General features: G+C 66.4%; 2 protein-coding genes across 2 annotated transcripts; both read right to left on the bottom strand.

The window, feature by feature from the left end:
* Positions 1-12,319: 12,319 nt before the first annotated feature.
* On the bottom strand, positions 12,320-14,302 carry TOR4A (torsin family 4 member A). Its single transcript, XM_028524909.2, has one exon. It carries the CDS (start codon positions 13,667-13,669, stop codon positions 12,437-12,439), a length of 1,233 nt encoding a protein of 410 aa, XP_028380710.1. The 5' UTR covers positions 13,670-14,302; the 3' UTR covers positions 12,320-12,436.
* A 2,040-nt stretch (positions 14,303-16,342) lies between these two features.
* NELFB (negative elongation factor complex member B) lies at positions 16,343-25,212 on the bottom strand. The gene is made up of 13 exons (XM_028523485.2): positions 24,870-25,212; positions 24,365-24,528; positions 24,080-24,179; positions 23,538-23,768; positions 21,508-21,693; positions 20,513-20,625; positions 19,969-20,071; positions 19,703-19,798; positions 19,426-19,568; positions 19,222-19,328; positions 17,425-17,566; positions 17,237-17,345; positions 16,343-17,135 (listed from the first exon to the last, which is right to left on the bottom strand). Exons 1-13 carry the CDS (start codon positions 24,969-24,971, stop codon positions 16,989-16,991), a joined length of 1,743 nt encoding a protein of 580 aa, XP_028379286.1. The 5' UTR covers positions 24,972-25,212; the 3' UTR covers positions 16,343-16,988.
* Positions 25,213-25,609: the final 397 nt, after the last annotated feature.

Raw genomic sequence — 25,609 nt, 5'->3', positions numbered from 1 at the left:
CCCTGCCAGGGGTGGCCGGAGACCCAGAGTGAGCAGGGAGTCTGGCAGGCTGGGGCTGGGCCCCTGGGACCCCCCCCCTCCCCGAGTAGCTGCCATGAAGAAAGGAGACAGACCAGATGGACAAGGACAGGACCCAGCCCAGTCCTTCACCTCCCTGACCGGACCCTGGCCGGACGCAGGAAGTGTTTGCTGTTGGAATGGACGCCAGAGAGAGACCAGGAAACACAGGAAAACAGTCAGCCAGAAAGCGCCATGGCCGCAGGCAGCAGCGTGGGAGCCGGGGCAGAGTTGGCCGGAGGAGGGAGAGCAGGATTTGGAGGCCAGGACCGAGGGCCCGGAGCCAGGAGGACGGGTTAGAAGGACAGATGGGGGCTGCCCTCTGGATCTGTCCCCCAAAGGCCTCGAAGCCCAGCACGGGCCCACATTGACCCGGGTGCGCATGGGCCCTGCAGCTCTGACCGCAGGGAGCCCCAGGGCCTGCTGAGGCCTCTGCAGAGCACACGCACACAGAGAGAGGCCTGCGTCCACCTGGACCTCGAAGAGCGGCCGTGCTGGGGCAGCTGGGGGACAAAGCCTGAGGCCAGAGTGTGAAGGCACAGGCCATCAGGGGGCCGTGGGAGGTCTGGGAGCCGCTGAGGCGCCTCCTCCCGGGGCCTCCAGCGGGGCCCTCTCCTGGGGGCTTTGGGGCTTCGGAGGCCGCCAGCCCTCCCCCACCACCCGCTGCACACTCCGCCCCTGCGGCCCGGCGCCGCTCCCCCAGCGCTCCCCTCCCCTGGCCCGGCGCATTCTTCAACTCGACGTCGGACTGTCCCTCCGAGCGTCCGTCTGTCGGTCTTTCTTCTCTCGCCCCCTCCAAAGACGCGGCCCCCATTCATTGCCGAGGCCTCTGCCCTTTCCTCCGCGGGTCCCCGCTCGGCGAGCAGCTGCTATGCTAATGAGGGCGGCGGGCGGCGGGCAGGGGCTGGCGGCGGGCTGGACGGGGTTGGGGGGCGGCAGGGAGCAGCGGAGGGACTCTGGGTTGGAGGGAGGGCCGGGGGAGCCTGGCTGGGTGGGAGGCTGGGGGAAACGGGACGGGAGGTGGGCAAGGGGAATCTCGTGGGTCGGGCTGGGAAAGCCAGCGCGGAGAGGCGGGGGCTCGTCGGTGGCCGGGGAAGCCGGGCCGTGGGGGGCCTGGCAAGGGATGGGGGCGGGCGTCCACAAAGGCCCGATCTTTGTATTCAAAACCCTCGGGGACCATTCAGCGCCGGTGGGGGCGGGGCCGCTCGCGCACCCGGAAAGCGCACCGGGCCGGGTGGGGGCCCGGGAGGCCGCCCCGCCGCCCTTGGCTCGAAGCCCGCCCCGCGCACCCACTCGCCGGGCGCGAGTTGTCAGCGCTAGAGACCAGCTGTCATCCCTGTCCTGGGGGCACGGCCTGGAACCCGCGACCCGATCCGCCTCTCCCATCCCCCGCCCGCGCACACACCGGACCCCGCTGGGCTGGGGGCTCGGGTGCGCGGCGCGCGGGTTGGGGTCTGAGCCGAGGCGGACGGTGGAGACCTCTGCGCGCCCCCAGCACTACGTGGGTGGACGCCCGAGGAGGTACGGTGTGGGGAGGCCCCAGAGGAGGCGCCTGGGGACCCCAGGCCTGGGCGAGACGCCGGAGGGGGTGGAAGCGGGGCCCAGCGGCAGACTAGGGCCTTTACCGACGTCCGAAGGGCGACCGGGATGGGGGCAAGGGGATGCCGCGAGTTTGCCTCTTGGCCCAGGACGACCCCTGCCCAGAGTCTGGACTTGCCTCCCACACCTCGGGCGGGAGTTCCATGACTGGGGACCGCGGCAGCGTCCGCAGTGGGTGGGTGTCTTTCGGGATACACGCCCTGGGCTGGCTGGCCCGAGGCGGGGCTCCGACCTAGGTGTGGGTTCTGGCCGATGACCACGCGGCGTGGGCTGTGCTGCCGCCCCGCGGCCGCAGCGGGCACTGCATCCCGGGGCGCAGGGCGCAGGGCCCAGACCCGCTGGCCCGAGACAGGCACTATCCTGCTGGCACTTCGCTGCGAGTAGGTGCCCTACACCCAGAGGCAGCAGACATCTAGGCTAGGGTTGTCTGGCCGGCGCTCCGCACCACCCCCGCAGGCTTGGGAGCACGCCTCCCGCTACCCTGGAGCCCAGCGCTGGTCTCCCGGAAGGTGGCCAGGGTACACTGGGGTTGGCCGGCTGAGGGACGGAGAGTGCGCCAGGGAGGGTCCTTCGCCCCGGAGCGGTGGGCAGAGGCAGGCAGGCAGCCAGAGGAGCCTGTGCTGGGACAGTGGCGGGAGGGGCATGCTAGGGAGCCAAAAGCGGTTCCCATGGGAGTGAGGGAGTGACCAGGTTGCAGACAGTTGTGAGCGGTGAGCTCCGGCTGCAGCCACCAGAACTGGCTTTACTGTAAGTGTGGACGGGGGGCACTGCAGACTGCCCGGAGGAGAGGCGAGAAGAGTCCGGGGTCATGCTGGTCTCGCTCGGGACACGTGGGAGAGAACTCCCAGCAGGCCCTGGGCAGTGCTGCTGAGGTTACAACCCTGCTGATCTGTGGGGCTTGGAGGGGATGAGAAGGGACCAGAACGCGGGCCATGTGTGGAAGGGGTAGCACAGGGGCCCTTTCCCCGCGGTCAGCCGAACCCTCAGCACGTCCCAGGAAAGGGCAGGTGTGTTGACCTAGTAGTGGCTTCTGGCTTCTGCGGTCCAAACCAGGGCCTGGGGGTACGTCCTCGTCGACTGACGGGCAGTGTGTGCCGTTCTCTGAAATGGAGAAGAGAGTACATCCCAGGGCTCCGGGGCCATGAGTGGACAGCTGGCAGGACACAGCATCCCTTGCAGGTCTGTGGACATGGCCGTGTGTCACACTTCAGGGCTTGGACCATATCCGCCCCTCAGCACCATCAGCACCAGTCTTGGGGTGCTACCAGATCACCCCACAGAGCCCAGAGCCTCAGCACAGGGGGCCAGGGGCAGGCAAGGCTCTCACAGTCCGGTGGAGGTGGGCATTGACTTGCAGACTCTTCCGGCCACTACCCCACCCCACTGCAGCAGAAGAGCTTGTGCTGGGTACGTGCAAGGAAAGAACTCACTTTGTCTGGAGTCATGCCTGCTGAGAGACGGGGCCCAAAGACCACGTTTACTCCGGGTACGAGTTCCGCAAACGGATAAAGCCCAGCTCTGCAGCTCTGTGGGCCTCCTGTCAATATCCTGTGGCCAAGAACCCCCAAGGGAACCGAGCCCAAATGTCCCATAAACTTCGCAAAGAGCTGTGACAACAGTCCAAATGGGAGTGGTGTAAACACGACGGAATGTGTGTACTTCTCACCACAGACGTTGCAGCAGGAGGACCTGGGCTGGTATGTGGCGTTAGGGTACGGGACCCTCGGATACTGTTGTTCTGCCGGGGTGGCTCAGAGGGTGACTCAGATGCAACCACCAAGTGTACATTTCAGCCAGTGGCGAGGAGGAGGAAGAGGTTAACTAGGGTGGAACTACAGGTTGACTTAGGTCCTCTCTTTCCAGGGCACTTCCTAGAACTTGCGCTTGCCACAACTGCTCACATCCCATTGGCTAGAACTTAGCCACGTGACCAACCCCGCTGCTAGGGCGGCTAGGAAACGTAGTCTGTTGACTTTAAACAAATAGCCAGATGCTCGTCCAGCAAAGTGGGTCTATTCGGGCACAACAAAGAATTTCAATTCAGCGTATGCACGTGCAGCGCCCCAGGGAACCACGCACCATCCATCCCGGAGGACAACGCAGAGAAACGCGGCGGAATGCGGCGGTGGGGCGGGGCTGCCACACCCAGCGCCCATTGGAGGAGGCTGGGCGGTCCAAACGGAGCGGCCTCTCATTGGCTGTGTTGTGAGGGCCTCTCATTGGCTGAGCTGTTGTCAGGCGCGGGGAAAACCTTCCTCCTGCCGGGGTAGCAGCTTAACAGACGACATCTGGCATCTCTGCGGGTTCGGGATCATTGACGGGCGGTGGTCGGGCTGGGGAGCTCCTCCTGCAGACCCCTCCCCACTACAACTTAAAGGGGCTTCTTTTTATTCCTTTTCACGTCTTTATCCAAGGCTGTGCCAGCTTGAAATGGGGTCCCAGAAGGAGGGCCGGCCGTTTGGGGGCGCGCGCGCGCGGCTAGCGGTCCGCGCCTGCCCCGGCGCCGCGTGCTCCGCCCTGTTCTTCCGGTTGGGAGTGCACGCCGCGCGCGAGCCCTGCGGGCCGGAGGGAAGAACTGGCTCAGCACTGACACCGCTCGGCACTGGAGGGCCAGAGTCAAGGCCGGAGGGAGCCCCCTGGAGGGTCGCAGAGGGCGGGCCTCGCGCTGGCTGGGCGCGTCTCCACGCCTGAACCCTGTGCGAGGTGGGTCCGCCGGGCACAGTCCCGTTCTCCCCGCGCGCCCCGGGCCTGTTTTCCGCAGCGAACATCGTTGCAGATGAGGTGACCACCACCATGGTCGTGCACAAGCTGCGCCAGAGGCACCCGGACCGCGGCGGTGGCCTGTGCCACCGCCCTGAACGCGGAGCAGGTGAGTGCGGATGAGATTTCCCGCGCTCCGCTTCCCGGCTCTGCTCGCTGCCACCTCCTCACCTTTATCTTGGGGAGTAATGAGTAACCCAGCACTTCGAGTTCCCAAGGTTATTGGGTCAATAAAACGCTCCTTCTCAAGGCTTCTTTTTATTGGAATGGAGGCCGGACGGAGACCGTTAGGGTGATCGTTTTCATTCCTAAACATCAGTTTATGGCGGTATAATTTCCACACAATAAAATGCAGCCATTCAGAGTGCGGTAAGTATTGAGATGTTTGCACCCACATAACTAATGCCACAGTCAAACCCAGGACGTTCCCATCACCCTCCACAGCTCCCCCCCCCCCCCCCGCGTCATCCCCCGGCCCCAGGTCCCCACCGACCTTCCCAGCACCTCGGGTTAGCCGCGCCCGTCCTGGAGTTGTATGTTAAAGGGCTCGTGTGGCATGTTCTTTGGTGCCCTGTTCTGACATTCGGACAATGCTTTGACGTTTATCCATGTTGTTGCATGTTTCAGTAGCTTCTGGAGAACCGGGCGGGGGGGGGGGGATGGGACTTTACCCCCTCCCCTTTTTTGTGTTGTTTTCACTAGAAAAAATCTGGTGGGAACACAACACACGGATTGTTTTCATTGGTGGTTTTTCAGTCAACAGAGTTCTCTTCCTCGGTAAGAGATCTGGCATCCCCAAGACGCCCCAGAGGGCCCCAGGGAGTGGGCGCCGGCCCACCCCTTCCCTTTCCAACAGGGACGCGGTGCCCCCAGGGCCAGTGGCAGCCCACCTCCTTCTCTCAGGCACTGAGCCCTGCCGTCGGAAGCCGGGTCCCAGAGCCAGCCGCCCCGGGACACTGTGCTGGGCCTGCTGCCTGGAGGGCGGAAGGAAGGCTTGAGACGGGGGCGTCCTCCTTGCGGGAGGGAAGTTTGCTGTGCACCTGTCACCGTGCGAGGACTGACATGTGAGTGACCGATGTCACAGGACGCAGCCACCAGGTTTCTGTATCCAACATGCAGGACCCAGAAAAATGAAAGACCTGCCTGCAACCTGCTCATTCCAGTCACCAAAGTCACCCCAATAAATCCAGTTTTAAAATGTCAAAATACACCATTGCAGTCACATCACAAAACACGTGAAGAGACACTTCACGAAAGCTGGGTAAGCTTCGAGGTGTTATCTAAAGACCTAAATGAAAGGTTCGTGGTCTGGAAGACGCAGGATGGTCGAGATGTCAGTGTCAATGCCCTCGCCACCTGGAGGCCAGCCAGGCATGTGTGCGTGTGTGCACGTGCAAATTGACAAGATGATTTTTTTAATTTTTTAAAAAATTTTTACTTATTTATTTTTAGAGAGGGAAGGGAGGGAGAAAGAGACACACACACACACACACACACATCAATGTGCAGTTGTTGGGGGTCATAGCCTGCAACCCAGGTATGTACCCTGACTGGGAATCGAACCTGTGACACTTTGCTTCACAGCCAGGGCTGACAAGATGATTTTTAAAATTCATTTGGGAGGACAAATGACAAAAAGTAGACAAAATAATCTCGAAAATAAAGCATAAAGTTACAGGATCTCAGACTCCTCAAGACTTACTGTAGTAATTAAGAGGGTGGACCTGGCAAGAAGAGACTTATCCAGGTGTCGCTAAGATAGATTAGGATGCAGAAATAGCCCCACACACCTACCATTAAAGTATTCTTAGCAATAATTATTCTTAGTATGCAAAAAATTATTCTTAGTACCCTAACACAATTTAATGTATGGAAAATCTCTTCAACAAATGGCACATTACCAGTGCATATCCATATGAAAAAAAGAGAGCTTTGAACCTTACTGTACATCATTTAAAAACCAATTCAAGCCCTGACTGGTGTGGTTTGGTGGATTGGGTGCTGGCCTGCAAACCGAGAGGTCACCAGGTCGATTCCCAGTCAGGGCACAGGCCTGGGTTGTGGGCCAGGTCCCCAGTAGGGGGCATGTGAGAGGCAACCACGCACTGATGTTTCTCTCCCTCTCTCCCTCCCTTCCCCTCTCTCTAAACGTAAATAAACTCTTGAAAAAAATTAGAGCGCCTCTAGGAGGCAGGCAGTGGAAGTTTGTCATGTTGTTTCTCTCTCCCCGCCTTCCTCTCTCTCTAAAATCAATAAACATATCTCAAGTGAGGATTTTAAAAACGTTTTTTAAAGACGGGTTACAGACCTACATGTAAATGCATAATGATGAAACTGTTAGAAGGAACCATAAAAGAATAACTTCACAATCTCGGGGCACACTTGTCAGAGAAGACACTGCATTCTCGGCCTTCAACAAATCCAGCCAGGTAAGGCCCCCCGGCAAAATGGTTTGTTCCAAAACAACGAAGAGTTGCAAACGAGGACACGAGGCCTCGTGGGAAGGCCCGTGCCCATCCTGAAAAACAAAGGGAGGAGCCAGTGGTCGGGAGCAAAGGAGGCTGGGAGAGGGTTACGCTGCCGTCTCGTTCGGCTCTGCGGTCAACCTCGGCAGGAGAGCCCCCTTGGCCGCCCCGCTTCATTTTAAATGAGGCTTCCGTTTGTTAGTTTGTGCTTTTCCCTCTTGATCAAGATCTTTCTCTGGACGCGTCTCGGACTGGGCCAGGTTGTTTCCCAGGTCCGCAGCCCGCCTCCCGCCGGCGGGGAGGAGCGTTTCCTGGTGCGAGGTCCCGCCAGCGACAGCACTCAGACTGGGGAACTATTGCGGTCACGTGAGTAACGAGGTGGGGCCGGAGGGAGACCTGTCCCGCGCTCTGTCTCTAAGTCCACACGTTATCAAGGTCACCGTCATGACTCAGCCTTGGCGCTGGGCACACAGTTCCACGGGCCGGGCCCGCCCCTCCTGGGAAGGCTGTCGGCTCAGGTGCGGTGGCTGCAGTTCCGGGAAGCGTTCGCTCCCAGGTCGCAGCGCGCAGGTGTGGTGGGGTTTGGCGCTTCCTCTTGACGCGAATCCATGCTCCCTGCAGTTCGGCGGCACGCAGGCAGCTGTGTGCCCGACGGGCTGCTCCAGGGAGATAGAAGAGTCTGTCTTTCCTGAGGTGTCCTTTCCAGTGAACAAAGCCAACAGGGTGCAGAGCGTGGGGCTTGGGGTCTTCACCTCCTTGGAGCGCAGGGAAAAGCCTGCTCCGCCGCAGCAGGCCTACTCCGCCGGGGGCAGTTAGCGCCGTGCGGTATCTGCCTTCATCGGTGTCTCCCTTCATCGCCTGCGTTTGCAGACAGGCAGGACCCAGACACAGGCACGGGGCGCCCGTAATCACCGCAAAGGTGAGTTGGTGACCCCCAAAGGAGCGGGTCTGAAGCTGAGAAGGGACCCACAGCGACAGCGATGCTGTTGGCCAAGGCGTTTGCAGGGCCTCTGCACATTTTGCCAACGGAGACGCAAGGCAGCCAGGCCAGAGGGCCGAGGGCGGGGAGCGGGCGGAAGCGTCAAACCTGCCCCAGGGCAGGCTGGGGAGGGGGGCACGTGACCCGGAAACGAGGCCCCTGGGTCCCGGAGGAATGCAGGGGCGGCTCCCCGGGTGGGCTCGCCTTCCCTCGAAGGACTTCAGCCACCGCAGACGCAGCAGCCTGTCTGCAAGGGGCAGTTTCAGTCCAGCGAGGAAAACCTGCGGAGCGCGACGAAGGCTCGCTCACGCCCCGGCGACGGGGGAGCCGTGCAGAACCCATTCACTGGGACCCAGTCTTCTCCTCCGGTCTCCTCTCAATGGGCTGCTTGTGCAGCAGCGGCGAGCGGAAGCCCCGGAGTGTCCGGCAGGACGGGGCTGCTACTCGGTCTGAAGCAGAGCTTCCTGTTTCATCAAGCCCGCGACCGCTGGGCCTCTCTGGCCAGCTTCTCTAAGTGGCCAGCCCGGCAAACACCCCTTCGGACCACGACAGAGGCGTGAGAGCTGCTGGTTCCTTTGGGGGCAGCAGGCCTGGCAGACCCGTGACCGGCGACTCCTCGAGCTCCCCGGAGCCACGTTTAGAATCGCCCGCGTCCGCCGCGCTGATAGGGACAGAAGCCCCCGCCTCCGTTCCTGATTGGTCCGCAAGTGAGGACGCCAAATCGCTTCAGTTTGATTGGCCCAAAAGCACGATGGAGGTCCGAGTAGAGCGTCTCTGATTGGTCAGAGCTGCGCAGCTCTGATTGGTTGGGGAAGTCGCAGTTCTGTGGGTGGGAATCGGGCTCCCGCAGGCAGGAACGCAGCGCAGGCAGACGGGGCGGGGCGGCCAGGGGGTGCTTGGCCGCGAAGTGCGGTCTGCGGCCTGTGGGCAGCTCACTGCGAGGCTCTGCGTTTTCATTTGAGTCCAGTGAGCCGCTGGGCGCCTTCTCAGTCCGTAGGGTCACAGCGGCCTCAACCAAGAGGGCAGCAGCAGCAATGGCCCTAAGACAAGGGAGTGTCCCCAAGCCACAGGGTGCAGTTGCTGATTAGTATCCTCGGGGCCCAGGGTGGCCCCCATGTTTGGGGCGAGTACCAAGGGCACCCCGCCCTTGTCACGGACAAAGGGACCGGGGAATCTGGCCGTGGGGCCACCCAAGGGCAGGTGGGGCCATGATGCTCTCCGCTAGGGCTTTCCAGGCCGCGTCGTGCGTTCTTCCCACGAACCTGGGTCACGACCCCTCAGTCTTCAGTCAATGCGCAGAGGCTGGGCCAGACGGGAGGGGCGGCACCCGACGTTGGCAGCAGCCGGCCAGGCAAGAAGAGTGTGGCCACTGGTGCCTGGTCTGGGGCCTCAGGAGGCTTAGGGTACTGGGAAGCCTATGCAGGTCCAGGCGCAACCTGGTTCTGCCCGAGTATGGAACCTGGGTTTGGACAAACTGCCAATTCCCCCTGGCGACCGCAGGTCCCTCTGATTGGTCCCCCGATTGGTCCCCCTTAAAGGCTACAGCTTTTAGTGAGTGGGTATGTCTTCCCAGCAGGAGGCGCAAGGGAGCGGCCAGGGAGCTCCGCGCAGGACTTTGGAGAAGTGGGAGGGGCTCGCAGGAAACCCCCGAGGCTGCTGCCCAGGAACCACTTCCTTCCGGGGTGGGCTGAATCCGCTCCTGGAAAGGATGGGCTTCCAGTTGGGATGGGGGCCAACAGCGTGGGAGGGCCAGGACGTGCAGGGGTGTCCAGGGATGACCACGTGGTCACTGCTGGAGGTCCTGGACACACGCCCAGCCTCCCATGGTGGCTGTCATAGGTGAAGCAGACTGTTATGGGGACGGGTGCAGGGCCGAGGCCCCTAGCCATATGACCTCGGTGGTGGGCATGATGCCCAGAAGGGCCTCTGAGGAGTGAGTGACTCTGGGGGAGACCCTGAGGGTCTGTGTGAAGCTCAGTCAGAAATGCACTGAGGGTTCTGTCAAATCCGACATAGACTTTGCCCATAAAGAGGTGGCAGCTGACCCAGTGGGGCCGGTGGTCAGTGCTCCCAGACTCAGCCGCAGCACCATCGGGAAAGGAGCAAAGAACGATGTCGGGGGACATTCCGTTCCGCGGTTCTCACAGCTTCTGTCGTGTTCTGGGCTCATGTTCCCCTCTGAGAGGAACTCCGGCCCGAGACTTCTCGCCCTACTTCATAGCAGGGGTGGGGGGACCAAGGGCAAAGGGTGGGGACAGGTGCAGAGCGAGGAGCCTGTGGGGTTTGTGAGAGACCCCACACTTGCACTGGGAGGTGGGGGCCGCCTTGCAGCGAGGGCTGGCCGAGTGAGGCCCCGGTGTCCGCAGACGGGGCCCGACCGCGTCTGGACGGTGGTCTCTCCTGGTCCACAGGGCTCCTGGGGGGGCGGGCCGTGTCCTGTTTCTTGACCCGGAGGGCACGCACATGGGCGGTTGCCTCGTGATAAAAACATCAATATGCATTTTGCTTTGAACACTTTTCTCGATGTATGTCCTTACACAGCATCACCCTTCCCAACACCAACCAAAAATTGTATAGTTTCTAGGAACTGATACTAGAAATGAGCAAGGCCTGTCTGCAGAACAGCACCAAGCTCCTTTGGAAGCTGGGCCATCTGCCCTTGTGCTCGGCCACCGTGGGGAGTCCTGCCAGGACCCCCCAAATCCTTCCACAGGGCGTGTAGTTCCAGTGAGCCCCCCAAGGCTTTCCAAAGGGTTTTGCAAAATCAAGTTCTGAGGGGAAAAGCCCAAGAGGAAGTGACTCTTCAAGGATGAGGATGTCCCACCAGCTGCTGTGACATCTGCAGACCTAAGGACGGCTCCCTGCTGGCCCCACAGAGCGGGGCTCAAGGGCACTGCCGCGTGCCCCCCCAAACTGAAGGCCGTGGGCCTACCCGCGTGAGGGTGGGTGAGGGCTGCAGAGTGACTGCCGGCACAGGGAGGAGGAAGTGGAGCGGCACACTGGGGGGAACCCGATAGAGCAAGGGGTCAGAAGGAGGACATACAGAAAAAGTAGGACAACTAAAAGGCACAACGCGCAGCCGCAAGGGAGTTCGGGCCTCTGGGTGCCATCTGTCACAGGTGCCTTGAGAAGATCGACCTGACCGTGGACAGCAGGGCTGCGCACAGCCCCTCGGGGCAGGCTCCTGGCCAATGGCGCCACCTCCAGCTGCTGCCCGGCACTCGGGGTTCAGGCGGACTACAGGGCAGGGGTTGGCACGGCCCTGCCACACCCAGCCCCCCCCCCCAGGGAGCCCCGGCAGCAGGGAGCATACCGCCTCCCTGGGCAGGACGCCAGCCAGGGCTCCTCCTTCCTGCCCTGAGCCCAGGGTCTGCTGGCCCGGCCAGCCCCCGAGATTCCAGCCGTGGGGACCCAACCCCCTCCCCTCGGCCAGACCTTGGCCCAGGGCTGCAGATGGGGGCGGCAGGGGCTGGGACCACACAGGGCCCTCGGGGAGCCAGCCCACGGTCCTGAGGGCAGGGGTCAGGCTGAGTTCCAAGGGGGGGCCGCACAGCCTGCTGCCGGGTGCACTCGGCACCTGCTGGAGTGTGGAGCTCCTGGCGTTCTGTTCCACCGCCCCTCCCACCCACCCCCGTTTGGGGACTGGTTGTTCCCGGGGATGCATGTGGTCTGAGCATTTGTCGCCCCCTTCCCACCGGCCAGGCAATCCCCTCGGTGGGCTGGGCTCCAGGTAAGGGCAGTGAGGAGATGCGGCCACCAGGCGGCTCCACTGAGGCCACCTGGTGGCCGGTGGGAGCGAGGGTGGGGCCCCTCTCGGGAGTCCCTGCACAAAAGGTGACTGCAGAGCCGGGAGGGCGCGGGGGAGGGCGGTGGGACTGGGGCGGGTCAAGGCTGGCAGGAGTGAACTCCCTCCTGGAGGCCTGGGCAGCAGTGGGCCCAGGACTCTGCCCAAGTCTAAGATGCGCACTCAGGTGCCTCCCCAGGGCAGGTCGGTGGCCAAGGCAGGGGGATCCGAGGGGTCAGGGCTCCCCACCTCCTGCCTCTGTCACACTGAGCCCCCCCCCCCCCTGCATTCAGGTGATTCCACCGGGTCAGCTCCCCAAGTGGACACACACCTCCATCCATACAGCTGCCTTCTGGGCCTGAGGCCACTGGAGATGCAGGCGGTCCCTGTGGTTCTTGGGGCTGCAGAGCAGCCTGCCTCTGGGTCCCCAGGGTGAGGGTGTGCGGCAGCGGGCAGGGCTGTGACGGCTACTGCAGGCACCCCCACCCCAGCTGCAGTCCTAGCCAGCTCTCCAGGGGACCAGCTGTGTGACCACCCTCCTCTGCACCAGGGGGACAGACCGCCCACCTCCTGGGCAGGGCACACACGGGCGCTGGGGAAGGTGGCCGAGTTCCCCGAGGGAGCGCACAGGGTGCTCTGGGGAGACGGCATTGGAACTGTGAACCGGCTGGGTCACCACAGACAGATTTATTAGGGGCCTCGGGCCTGGGGCAAATCCACAGGTCTCTTCCCACTCCTGCCGCCCAATATCCCGGGAGACCCGTGACCCGCTGTCGTCCACCTCGGCCTGTGCTACAGGAGGTTCACCCTGGCCACCACCTGCTTGCAGCCCGTGACAGCGAACTCGTGGCCGGCCACTTGGTAGTAGCTGAGCTGCTCCGCTAGGAGCTCCGCGCGGGCCTGCTCTGGGAAGAAGCCCTCGGCTGCCATCTCGTCCCGGAAGCAGCTGACCACGTCCTGCTTTTCCAGCAGCAAGAAGGGCACCACGGCCGCGGCCTGCCACAGAGGGTGCTCTCGGACTAGGAGCGCCCGCAGGCTGGTGCTCAGCTCCTCCTCCACACGGGCGCCACGCAGGGGGCCGCTGGGCCGCGGTGGCAGCGAGCCGGAAGCGTTCTGCAGCACGAAGCGCGTGACCTCCGCGCCCCCCGTGCTGCTCAGCAGCACGTAGATGGCGTTGTGGAAGTGACGCGAGCGCTGCGGCTGCAGGAGGCCGTGCAGCTCGTCCAGGAGCGCCTGCGGCATGAGCTCCACCTCGTCCAGCACCAGGAGCGGGGTCTTCTCTTCCGCCTCGGCCTGCGCCACCACTGCGGCCACCTGCCGCGCCAGCTCCTCGCGGCAGCCCTGTGCGGCGCGCGGCTCCGGGCAGTGGTGCCGCATGTGGTACTGCAGCACGAGCTGACTGTCCTCGAGCACCGCGCGGAAGTGGCGCGCCAGCAGGCGGCCCACGTGGCTCTTACCCACTCCGCTGGGTCCGTGGAGGGCCAGGAGCAGCGGGCGGCTGTGCACGTGCGTGGACAGATAGTCCCGCAGCAGCGCCACGATGCGCCCCACGGCGGCCGGCTGGCCGAACACAGCGCGCCGCAGCGCCTTCTCCAGCCCGTCGAGGTCGTAGCGCTGCTCGTTATCGTCCAGGTTCTCGATGGCGTTGAGGACCTGGAAGCCCACGATGGCCACGAGCAGCAGCAGGCAGTGCTGCGCGCGGCTCCGGCGCTCCGCGCGCGGCCGGCACTTGCGGGAGTTCTCGGGGTAGAGCACCACGCGGCTGCGCCGGCGCTTCTTGCGCAGCGTCCTTGAGGACAGCTCTGCGGGGCTGTCGAAAGTGAAGATCTGCGGCTGGTCCGGGTCCCTGCGGGGCGCCAGACACCCGGAGTCCAGCCCTGCGCCGGGGGTCGGGAGGTGCCTCTTGCGCAGCAGGCGCACGCGGCGGCGCAGGCGGACCACCGCGCGCAGCGGCGCTATCACGCTCCGGGCCGGCGCGCTGGGGGCCGCGGCCATGGGCTCCACGCTGGGCTGGCTGCGGTCCATAGCGCAGAGGCGCGGCACTCACATGCAGATTTCCCTGCAACAGGAAGACGGGAGGGTCTCCAGACTGACGCGCGGCGGGCTGGGTCCCTTCACCCGAGAGAGTGCACCTCACTGGGAGGCCCGGAGTGCGGCCGGGCGGCCCCAAAGCCCGGGCCTGTTCCCGGAGGTTCGCCCCCTCTGACCAGGAAGCAGCTCCCTGCGGGGCCCTATGCAAATCCCTCGGGTCCTCCCGTGAGCAGCGCGGCCCCAGGAAGTGGCTGGGAATGGGGATGACAGGGTGCAGCTTATCAGTCGGCCTCCCAGCTTCCTGGGGGAGGGGTCGGCCGGGCCTGCTGCGGATCGGGGTGAAGAGGGGTCAAAGCCGGACCCGCCCCCGCTCGCAGCTCCGACTGCCAGGCGCCGGGCGCTCGGCGTCCCGAGAAGGGTCACAGGGAAGCAGAGGCCGAGCCCCTGGGGCTGAGAGCCACCCCCACACGTAAGAACACTTGAGGGGGAGGGGGTCCGGCCAGAACTTCTGCTTTTCAGATGGGGCCGGTCACGGCCCCCGGGGAGATGGATGGAAAGGCAGGAGCACGAGAAGGAATGCGGAGCAGCTGAGGAGGGCGCTGAAGAGACGCGGGGTGCAGCCGGGGTCCCCCGAACCACCCCCATACCTGCAGCTGCGTCAGACCAGGCCCCTGCCGGCCCCGGCCCCAGGGCAGCCCCCGCCCGCGGACACTGAGGCTGCGGCTCCGGAAGCAGAAAAGGCTGCCTCCCTCCGAGGGTCAGGCTGGGGTCAGGGCCTGGGGCCTCCCCGGCCAACCCAGCCTGGAGGGTCAGTGGCACCTGCGGTCCCCAGGGAGTGTCCGGCGCAGAGGAAGCTGGGGGAGGTTTCCGCTTCTGAGCAAAGGAAGTGAGTCAGGGGTGTGCGGCGAGGGCGGGACTTGGGCTGGACGGTGGCGCCAGGCAGGGAGGCCCGCCCGCTCCCGAGGCCCCTGCCCTCAGGTTTGACCCTATAGGCCCGGAGTGCCTGACCAGCCCAAAAGCACCTCCTGCCTCAGGACCCCAAGGGCCCTTGCACCTGGATCTGCCCTCCACGTACCCCCCAAAACCCCCTGGAACACCTCTGGCACCGTACCCCCAAAAGGGCCTCTTGGGGAAGGGGAGCCCCCCGCTCCCTCCAACTCCCCCCACACCCAGTTTGGGCTCCTTTTCTTCCCCTCCCTGTTCCTCTCCACCAGGGCACCCCCACCCCCTTCCCCAGCCCAGAGCCCCCAGGATAGCGCAGCATGGTGGGGACCCTGCTCTAGCACCAGGGGCCAACCCCCGTGTGCTCAGGGCCCTGGGGGGGGCACGTTTAGGAAGACCTTGGGCCCGGCCCCACCAGTCCCCCCCTCTGCTTGGCCCTACCTGCCTGCCTCCTACCACACCTGGGATAGGGGCTCATCCTGCTGGGCCCAGGCCACCGGCAGCACACCTGCCCCCACCTTGGGGGGTGAGTGAGGCCCCAGCTGGCCTTGGCACCTGCGTCACTCAGGTCCAGCAGTCCTGCCCGGGGTCCCCCTTTGCAGGCCCCCCAACCCCTTTGCTGCCTCCCTGCAGCACACCCCACAGCACACAGGCCCCTTCCCGAGCTCGCACCTGCATGTGGGCACTGGGGATCAGTCCTGGGCACGGGGATTCCCGTTCCCCAGAGCACAGGATCCACAGGCCTGGTGGCCAAGTGTGGAGTTCCCGTCTACCCATTTGCCCAGGGCCCTCTGGGGGCATTGCCACGCCCTACCGCCCTACCGCCCTGGCCGAGAAGCCGCTGCCCCCTAGGGCCTGCTCCCCAGTCCTTGCAGGGCCGGGTGCGGGGAGACCCCTTGGGCACCTCACCCACTGTGTGGCCCAGGACCCGGGCAGGACACTGCCCAGGCTCTGCCCTGAGACCCCAGCACCAGGCGTCTTCCGACAAGGGGAAGGCCGGGGCATCGGCATCTCCGGTGGCTGGCTGGCTGCCCCTGCTGGAGGCTGACCCAGCAACGCCCCCGACACCCTCCGCCGGACCACCTCTCACCCACCGGGGCCTCCCGTTCCCCCCTGTGGGTGGGAGCCTGGCTGCGCTGACCGTCTGTTTTTTGACCTGGAGCCTCAGACAGGTCCCGTCTGCCCACGGGCTCCTCCCGTGCCTGGGGTCCTTCGGGTCCGCTCTCCGGGGCCCCAGCTCTGTCCGGCTCCCTGCTTCCCAGAGATGGAAGCAGCCAGAAGGGGTCCCCGAGCATCTGCACCTACAGATCTGCCTCCCTGAGAATGTCCCTTCTCCCACAGGGCCAGCCAGTGCCCTGGCCCTGCCCCTCAGTGGCAGCCGGCCACTGCCCCTCCCTGGGTCACTCCCACCAGTGCAAACAGGTGCTTTTTCCTCTCTGAGGAAGCAAGCTCCTCTGGAACACCCCCATCTTTGCCTTCCTCAGCCGCCCCCACACCTGCAGAGCCGCCCCCATCAAAGCCACTGGCCTCCATGGGAGGGCCCTCCGCATGTCCCTGCTGGTGGGGGCAGTGAGGCCAGCCCAGTCTGGTGGCCTTGAGCAGCCCTGGGCCACAGCCAGGCCCTCCTGCCCAACCGTGGCCCACAGCAACGGCCACACCCCTGGAGCAGGTGCTGGCCCCAGGCTGCTTCCGACGCTGCTGACACAGGAACGCTCCTCCCCGGGGCTGACCACAAAGGCTTTATTTACACGGGAGCCTCACCTGGCGGAGCCGGTGCCTGAGCTGGGCACCTGCTGCCAGGGAGAGCAGAGGGGCGGGCGGGCCTTGGGCTGTCCCAGGCCACACCTGCTCCGCAGGGCGCTGCTGGCCGGGGCGGGAGGGCTCCCTCCCTGCAGGGCCTGGGGCAGCGACACCGGCTGCCTGACCCCTGGGAGTCCTCCAGAGGGCCGGGCGCACCCAGCAGTGTTGTCACCTGTGCCACCCGCCCCCTCCCATAGAGAGCAGGTGGCTTCCTCCTTGTCCCAGCCTGCCGCCCCCTCCAGCCACGCACGGACACCCACGCGGGGGCCGCAGCAGCCTCACAGTGCGCGGCAGTGGGGCCCGGGCACAGGGCGTTTGGGCAGCGGCCCTGCTCCAGGGGTCTGGCCGGGGGCCTGCCTCGGGTGCAGGCCCACATTCAGGCACACAGCTGTCAAGGCCCAGGTCAGGGCGGAGCTGCGGCACCGAGGGGGGGCGGCGACCCAGTGTGGCAGCCCAGCCCCCGGAGCAGCTCCCTGCCTCCGGGAGACACGGGCCCCGGCGGTCTGAGGTCAGGGGGCCTCTTCCCGGCCACCAGGGCCGAGCGGCCCCACACGGCCCCAGGGAAGGAGCATCAGAGCCCAGCTGAGGCGGGCACGGCGGGGAGGGGCAGCTCCAGGGCCGGGGTCTCGACAGCCTGGGCCGGGCTGGGCTTCCGGTGGTCCAGCTGCTCCAGCTTCTCCCCGAGCTGAGAGTAGAGCTCCTTCACCGCCTCTCCGCTCTGTGGGGGGGCGGGCGGGCTCGCGGTCAGGCCCCACAGCACGGACACCCGGGGCAGCGGGCAGGGGGCGGGGACACCCGGGGCGGGCGGGCGGCACCCACCTGGCTGGTGGGCTCCAGGGCCTTCTGCAGCGCCTGCAGGCGGGCGGGCGCCACGCGGGGGTGCAGGTGGAGCAGCAGCCGCAGCACGTGCCGCTGCACGTTCTCCTTCCTGGAAGAAGCCGTGGCGCTGCGGGGGCTGCTGCAGCGGGACCCCCGGGGCCGCCCCCCCTCCCCCGCAGCCCGGGTACCTCGGGGAGGCTGTGAGCAGGAAGCCGTCGAAGAGGCTGCTGCAGAAGTCCTCCAGGGCGAACTCGTCGGCCAGCAGCGCCAGGCTCCCCGTGAGCAGGTGCAGGAAGATGTCGCCGAAGGCCAGGTCCCCGAAGGCCTCCGCTGCGGGCACGCGGGCGTCAGCCAGCTCCCCGCCACCCACACCCTCCGGGGCCAGTCGGGCCCCGCCCCCAGAGCACCCGGGCCCCGCCCCCAGAGCGCCCGGGCCCCGCCCCCAGAGCGCCCTGCGGGCAGCCAGGCAGCCCTTCCGGGAGCCGGCCCGCGCCTGCCTGGGTGGGCGTCCGCTTGCTCAGGGAGGGCCCTGGGAGGCGCAAGCGGGGGGGGGGGGGGGGGGGGGGGTTGCACAGCGGGGAAGCCCGGGGGACTCCGGCCTGGTGGGCTCCAGAGGACAGCGAGAAGACGGACAGTGGGGAGTGCCGGCCGGGGGGCGCTCCGTCCTCACGGAGGGGACAGAGCAGGGGAGACGTCCTGTGTTTCTCTGAAACCAGGGACATCGAAACCCGCAGGACACGGCTTAAGGCACACGAGTCCCTGCACGACCAGGGACGGGGCGCCTGGTCAGCCTCCTGACGCGGACAGACCACCGGAACAAACACAGGGGACCCTGCGAACACAGACCCGGCTCGTCCGAGGCACCCTGGGCGACACGTCTGTAAGGACGCCCGTCCTCTGTCCACACACTGGCCACGCCGCCCACGGATGGTGTGCGGGGCCGCGGGACTCTCGGTGGCCACCACCGAGGGGTGGGCGGCGGGCACAGGGCTGCTGTCCCCGGGGGGGGGGGGGGTGCTAAAGGACTCGGGAGAGAGCCCGTAAACCAACGCCTGCCCCTCCCAGAGCCGCCAGCAACAGAGATGACGAGCGGGACCCACCCGGCTGCGCCTCCGTTCTGTGCCTGCCGGGGGCCGCCGGGGGTGGGGACACAGGCACCCCGGCCACAGCAGGACGCCCGTCTCCAGCCGACCCACAGAACACGGCAACGATCTGTGACCCCGTTCCTGGGTGTGCCCAGAGACACGCCTGGCAACCAGGTGCCGAGGGGCCCGGACAGGCTGACCACACACAGCCCCGAGTCCCCATGGGGTCCTGCTGAGGGGCAGGTGGGCGTGGGCCGGCCAGAGTCCGAGGGACGGACCTGGGCACGGGAGCAGGGGGACCGGGGCTGTGAAGGCACAGGGAGGGCCCCCGAGGCTCCTGGCTGCCCGAGCAGCAGCTTGGCTGGAGCCTGGGGGCCAGCCGGCCCCGCCCACACCTCGACCGGAGCCCCGGGCAGCTCGTCCCACAGGCTCTGACCTCCAGAACGGGAAGGGAGCGAGTTCGAGCTGCGGGTTGGGTGGTGGCCGGGTGTCAGCTACACCCACAAAGGCACAGCTTCCTCCACGGGGGAAGTGGGGGAGCAACTCGAACTTCCCCCTCGGGCGGGCCGCCAGCGACCTGGAAACACACGCAGCGAGAACCGTGCGCGACCTCCACGCAGACTGGACGGGCTGAGGCGGCAGGGGCCGCGGGAAGCCCCGCCCCACAGCCTGCAGTCCCCGCAGGGCCCCCGGGAGCGGCCCACCCCATCCCTCTCTCCTTCCCGGCCCACAGCGACACCCCCAGGGGTCTTCACCACCTCCCGCACTCACTGCCCCATCGGGGCCGCGGGCTGCTGGGCGACGAGAGCAGAGGGCGCCCGCCACTCCTGCCCCGGACGGCACCCGGGACCGGGACCCGCGCCACTCGGGGCGGACGGGGCGGCGCCGCTGCAGACTCACCGAGCCCGGGCAGCAGGCGCAGCAGCGCGTTCTTGTTCCGCTGCTTGGCGACGTGCAGCACGTAGTAGAGCCCCACCTCGCAGGCCATGCGCTGCTCCTGCAGGAACCTGCGGCCCAGCACCCAGCCCTGAGCAGCGCCGCCACCCCACGGCCCCCTGGGGGGCGCCCGGGGGCGCGGCCCCCGCCCACACCCTCCAGCCGTACTTGGTGAAACTCTCGGGGAGGGTGTTGGGGTAGGCGGCCGGGCCCCTCTCCTCAGCAGGGAGCTTCTGGTCCACGTTGAAGGCGTGGTCGTCCACCACGAAGGACATGAGCGTGGGCAGGAACCTGGTGACGAGCTCCGCCTCCTGGGGCGGGAGGCCGAGGGCCCAGGCAGGGCTCAGGAGCTGCTGCCGGGAGCTGCCCTCTACCCGGGCCACCACGCCCAGGCCCACGCCCCTCCCCGGCAGGAAAGCGGGGGAGGCCCTGCCAGGCCCCTCACCATCTTGGGCTCCTTGAAGACCTGGCTGTCGATCATGTCCCAGGCCCCCTGGCCCAGCGCCAGCAGCCGCAGCAGCAGCAGGAGGTCGGGGCTGTCCTGTCGGGGATGGGGGGTCTCAGCTCCAGCGCCCTGAGCCCCGCCGTCTCCCAACCCCGAATGCTGTCCGCCCCCTGGCCTCCAGGCACTGGCCTCGCACGTTGGGTGGGGGGGGGGTGCTCGCCGAGGCGCTCACCCAGAGAGCGGCCCGTGGCCCGCCGCGCACTCACCCTGGGCAGCGTCTCCTGGCCCACCAGCTCCTGCAGGTGCCGGACGGTGCTCAGGGACAGCGTGTTGATGGCGAAGGGGTCGCACAGGATCATGGACAGGTCCCTGCGGAGACACACCCCGGCGCTGCCTACCAGGAGGAGCTGCTGACCCACAGGGGGCGGCGACCCGCCTCATGCAGCCAGCCCAGCCCCCTCTGGACCCCTGCCCCCCAAAAAGCACATGGTTCCAAAACTTGCACTGAGCTTATTCGAACCCTGCAGAGTTGAAGTTCCCGGAAATTCAGGCCGTGTTTGGTGCTAGGAACCCGGCCCAGGTGCTGCCGTCTGAGCCCAGGGCCCCACAGGCACGTGCGGGGAGGGCCCGGCAGGCCGGGTGGGGCTCCCACCCCACCTCGGGCGCTCGGGCCGAGTCTCAGCCAGGGCCACAGGGTGCCGGGCAGCTCCCCTGAAACGGGCTGGACCAGACGCCGCGGCACGCTCACCGCGCGCCAGGACACAGGACTCTGGGGGATGGGGGTGTCCGAAGGCAGAGGTCAGCACTCACCCCAGAACTTGCTCCTGACCCTTCTTCACTCCGTCCAGGAAGCCCTGCAGCTCCCGGGCCCTCTTGCTGTCCACGAAGCGCTCGCGGATGCAGGCGTCCAGGCACCAGGTGAACTGCGGGGGGCAGGGGGGGGCGGCGGTGCGGGGGGCACAGTCAGGGCAGGGCCCGCCTGGCCAGAGCCCCACCAGGTCAGAGTGTGTGGACACGACACTTGAGTTTTACTCTAAAAGGGGCCCCTCTCAGCCCTGGCCGGCTGCTCAGCTGGTGGGTGCTGTCCGGCGCCCCACGGCGGGCTCAGCCCCTGGTGGCAGAACAGGCGAGAAACCGCCAACGAACGCGCCTGTCCCCAAACCAGCGAGTAACGGGAGCCCAGGCCGAGGAGAATTCAGAGGACGCAGGACGGAAATCTGAGCCCACAACGGCCCCCTCTCGGCAGGAGACCCGTCGTCCTCGTCACCCACCCAGGGACTCAGCGCGGAGCCCGCCGGACAGCGGGGGGGGGGGGGGGGGGGGGGGGGGGGGCTGTGGGTTTGAGAAACCTGGGCTTCTACGTTTTACCCGTAAATCAAAGTTGTGTTTAGTATTAATCCCTGGAAAAATAATTAAAGTAGAAAGGGCCCCTCTCGGGTGGCCCCCGCAGTGGGGTGTTGGAGCGGACACCCAGGAGGTGAGGCCGCCTGGGCTGCTGGGGACCAGGGCGGCGAGGATGCCCGGGCCCTGGAGCGCAGCACGCACCCGGGAGCGGCCTGAGGGCCACGGGTTGGCCAGGCTGGACCGCAGGAAGCGACGGGAGCAGGCGGGTGAGCGGCCGTGGCCCTGGAGGCCGTCTGCCCCCCAGCCCCGCCGGCCAGGCAGCAGTGGGGCGGGGGCGGCTGTGTACCTGGGGGTCAGGTGGGTGAGCCGGGGGAGCCCAGAGGTGGGGACTGTCGAGCCCCAGGGAGGGGAGGGGAAGCGGGAGCGGAGGGAACGAGGAGGCCGGGGCGCAGGGGCGCCACCTTGTGGCAGGGGTCCACGGAGCAGATGTCGCCCACGTCCAGGTCGTGCAGGGACATGAGCAGCTCGGCGCGCAGCGTGCAGTAGTGCACGTTGCGTGTCCGCAGGAAGAGGGTCCGCAGGAACTGCAGCACCATGTCGTACAGCTTCACGTTCTTCCCCACCATCTGCGTCAGCTTCTGCACCACCTGGGGGGCGAGACCCCGCGGCCGGGGTCACCCGGGGCCCCCGTGCGGCTTCCCTCAAAGGCCGCCGGCCTGTCGTCCCAGACGCCAGTGGAGGCCCCAGGAGGCCCCGACTGTGCCGCCCCCCACCGCACCCCCCCCAGTCAGCTGACTCGGGCCCAGTGCAGGGCACGCGGCAGTTGCTGCCCTCAGTGCCCGGAGTCCTGCCGCCACCCGTCCCACCTCCTGCACCTGCCCCGTGGGGCCCAGCCTGTGCTGCCCCAGCCCACGGGAGGGGCCCTGCCTTCTGTCCCCGGGCCGTGAGCAGGAGCGGGGTCACGGTCCAGCGGGGTGACGGCCACGCAGGGCAGCCTGAGGTGAGGGACACCCCCAGGCACCAGGCTGGACACAGCAGGGAGAGAGGCAGTGGCCGCAGGGCCCCCCGAGAGCCCTGCCGAAGATCGCCCTAGGCCTCCCGGCCCCTGACAAGCACAGCAGAGCCGGAGGCGGGGCCCGAGTCTCGGCACCCACACACAGGCCTCTAACGCCAACGACAACTGACAGGCAGCAGCCCAGACCCCCAGCCCAGTCTGCCTCACGCGCACGCAGGGGGCACAACATGGGGCGCCGACTCTCAGGGCAGCTGGCCACGCACCCCGGGCTCCAGCGGCTGCCCCACACCCCAAGGGACGCGTGGACCTGCAGCCACCCTCTCCCCTTGTAGGGGCACAAGACACGCAGCAGGACCCCAACTGGGAGGGGAGCGTGAAGAAGGGACAGGTGACCACGCAGCCCCCAGCCGAAGGCCCGGCTCCCCCAAGGTGAGCGGGAAGGGGGTGGGGGCAGCAGGGCACGGGGATGCCCCCTTGGCCCGTCCAGGAAGCAGAGCACAACCCCCGCCTGGACGTCGGGGAAAACGTCAGGCTGACCCTCCCTCCCACCGAACACAGACTCCAGGGCAAAGGGGCACGAGAAGGAACGCGACCAAACACACAGCGCCACTCTGCCAGCCTGGCCAGCTGTCACCGCCACCTCCCTCCACCTCACTGGGGAGGGCCAGAGCGTCCCCGGCGGCTCCGGCCCCCCAACCTCAGCCCGCTCACCTGCTGGCTCTATGCTCTGGCCACACCGGCCCCAAAAGCCCAGCCTGGCTGTCCTCCGAGCCTCTGCTCACACCTGGCTCTTCTGCGACTTCCCCTCTGCAGCCCTGGTCCACTCCTCAACCCCATGGTGACCAACGTGTGACCTTTACCGAGTACTGTCCCCGCCCCCGCCTACAAGTGCCCCGAGCTCCAGGGATGCTGGAGACGCCAGCGCCTATGGCAGGAAGTCAGCGCTCAAGAAGCGTCTACCCACCCTGGCTGGTGTGGCTCAGTAGATTGAGCACCGGCCTGAGAACCTAAGGGTCACAGGTTCGATTCCCAGTCAGGTCACATGCCTGGGATGCCGGCCAAGTCCCCAGTTGGGGGCGTGCAACAGGTAACCAACTGATGCATGTTTTGCACGTTACTGTTTCTCTTCCTTTTTCTCCCTCCCTTCCCCTCTCTCTCAAAATTAAATAAAATATAAAAACAACAACAACAAACACGATTGACTAAAAAAATGTTTGTCAAAGCAACTAACGACTGAAGCCTAAACACGGAAGTCACCCCAGAGCTGCAAGAAGACTCGCTGAGCTCAACCGGAAAGGCTCGCCCACGCGCAGGGTGCCCTGTACTCGAGACCCACAAGATGCACACCTGGGCGCGGCGCTGCAAAGCCCCCTCCAACCGCTCTCGTGTGCCAACCTACCCTCCCCGGAACCAAAGCACCCAGACACTCGGGGGGCGGAGAAGGGGCTGGCCAGTGCGGCCCTGCCCCCGCCTGACCTCGCCCTGGCGCCTGGTTCTGGGGGACGGGCTGAAGAAGTTGTGCAGGACAGAGAGCTCCGTGCTGAACAGCGCGCTCTCCTTCTCCAGGATGTACTGCTTCAGCAGTGGGGAGACCTCGTCGCCGAACAGCGCCTGGTTGTCCTGCCAGATCTGCCGCTTCACCTCCACGGCACAGGCCCGGTACAGCTCCTTGTCGGCCATGACCAGCTTGAGCTTCTTCTCGGGGACCTGCAGGACCGCACCGGCCGCCTGTGAGCGCCACCTGTGCCCCGGGCACAGGCTAGGATGCCTCTGCGCCCCCGCCCTGAAGAGGCCCCCCGAACCCTGCCCCAACTGAAGGGGCACCTGGGGCCGCCCTGGGGCCCTGGCAGGGCAGGCAGCCACCCTGAACGCACACAGCCCTCTCCCGGCAAGGGCCGCGCCCCGAGCGGACACCACACTCCGGCCTCTACGAGGCTCAGCAGGGAGAAGCCAGCACAGAGAAGGCACCCCCTGGCCGCCCATGCCGGGCAGGCAGCTCGGGAAACCACGGGGCTCACCTTGGGCAAGTGCTTCATGACGCACATCACCACCGGCTGCAGGGACGGCATCTTCACCAGGGAAAAGCTCTTCTCCAGCAGGTCTTCCAGCTTCTTGTACCTGCAAACACTCCAGCGCCTGAGGAAGCAGCCGCCTGCCTGTCCCCAGGGACGAGTCTCCACAGGTGGGACGTGTGAAGGAGAAGCCCCTTTTTCCAGCAGGAACGTGTAGCCAAGGGGACAGCGGTGCCGCTACCTCTGTTCCCACACTGAGAAGCCCGCGGCACTCATCGCCCGCCCACCCACCTTTCCTCGGCCTTCCCCTCAGAAGCAATGGCTGACACGCGCTCCAGCAGCTTGTCCCGCAGCTCGTCAAACACCGACTGGTGGAACTCCAGCCGGGGCGTCCCGTGCAGGTCCAAGAAGGGCAAGGCCGACTGCAGGGACGGCAGCAGCACACCGTTCTCTGTCTGAAGAAGCAGAGGGTCAGCGCGGAGTCGACTTTGCTTCTCTGCAAAATCGGCAAATACAGAAGCCACCGCGGCTACGTCCGGACAGACACCCGGGATGCGCAGCAGCGTGTGTACACGGGCAGCTGCAGGGATGTTCCCAGCTGGTTCTAACTACAAAACCTGAAAGCCACCCAGATGACCGCCCATGGGGCACAAGCTCAGGACACCTGGTCCCCTCATCCGGGGGGACAGACGCAGCGATCAGAGACAGGGCAATCGGCCCGCTCCCCATGCGACCCCGCCCCCCTGCCCGGCTCCCGCGCCGAACGCCCGGCCTCCGCGCCGCGTCCCCGTCCCACCTGAAACTGCTCGATGGCCTTGAGCGGTTCGGTGCAGTTGGTGAGGGTCTCCTTCAGGTCCTCGCCGTTGGCCACACCCAGGTCCTGCAGCCCCGCGAACATGGCCGAAGCCCCCGCCCCAGCCCGGCTCGGCGCCCCATCGCCACCGCGCTCCGCCGGCGCCGCCGCGGCCCCCGCAGGCCCCCCAGCAGCCCGCTCGCTCGGGCCGCGGGGGCCGCCTGCGCTCCTCTCCGCCGCGCCCTCCAGTTCGGCCAGGTGCCTCCGGCAGCGCCGCTCCGCTTGAACCGCGGCCGCCCACTTCCGACGCGCACAGCCAGTCCACCCGCCAACCCGCCCCTTCCGGAAGTGCTGCCGCCGCGCAGAGGCTCCTGGGAGAGACGCCGCGCCGGGCTGAGCGGCGGAGAGAGAGCAACGCCCAGAGGCGGTGCGCCGCCGGCGAGGCCCCGCCCGCCGCCCCGCCCCTCCGGCGCGCCACGCCCACCCGCCGAGCCCAGCCGCGTCCACGGGCCGCTTCGGAGCCACAGACTCTGCCCGGGTTCGCCGGCCGTCCCGCCTCCGGCCTTGTCCTTCGCCGAGCCGGCGGGGCGGAGGGCGGGGGGTGCAGGTACCGCGGCGGGGGCGCGGGGGTAGCCGCTAGAGGAGTTTCAGAACCGACATTTCGGCCCATTACATTTTATTGTGAAAAACCACCGCAGCGGCCCCTGACGCCGAGACATGATCGAGGTTAGGACAGACCTAGA

This window comes from Phyllostomus discolor, chromosome 3 (genome assembly GCF_004126475.2).
Source record: "Phyllostomus discolor isolate MPI-MPIP mPhyDis1 chromosome 3, mPhyDis1.pri.v3, whole genome shotgun sequence".
NCBI lineage: Eukaryota > Metazoa > Chordata > Mammalia > Chiroptera > Phyllostomidae > Phyllostomus > Phyllostomus discolor.
The sequence above is the reverse complement of the archived record's forward strand: the minus strand, read 5'-3'. Positions and strand labels throughout refer to the sequence as shown.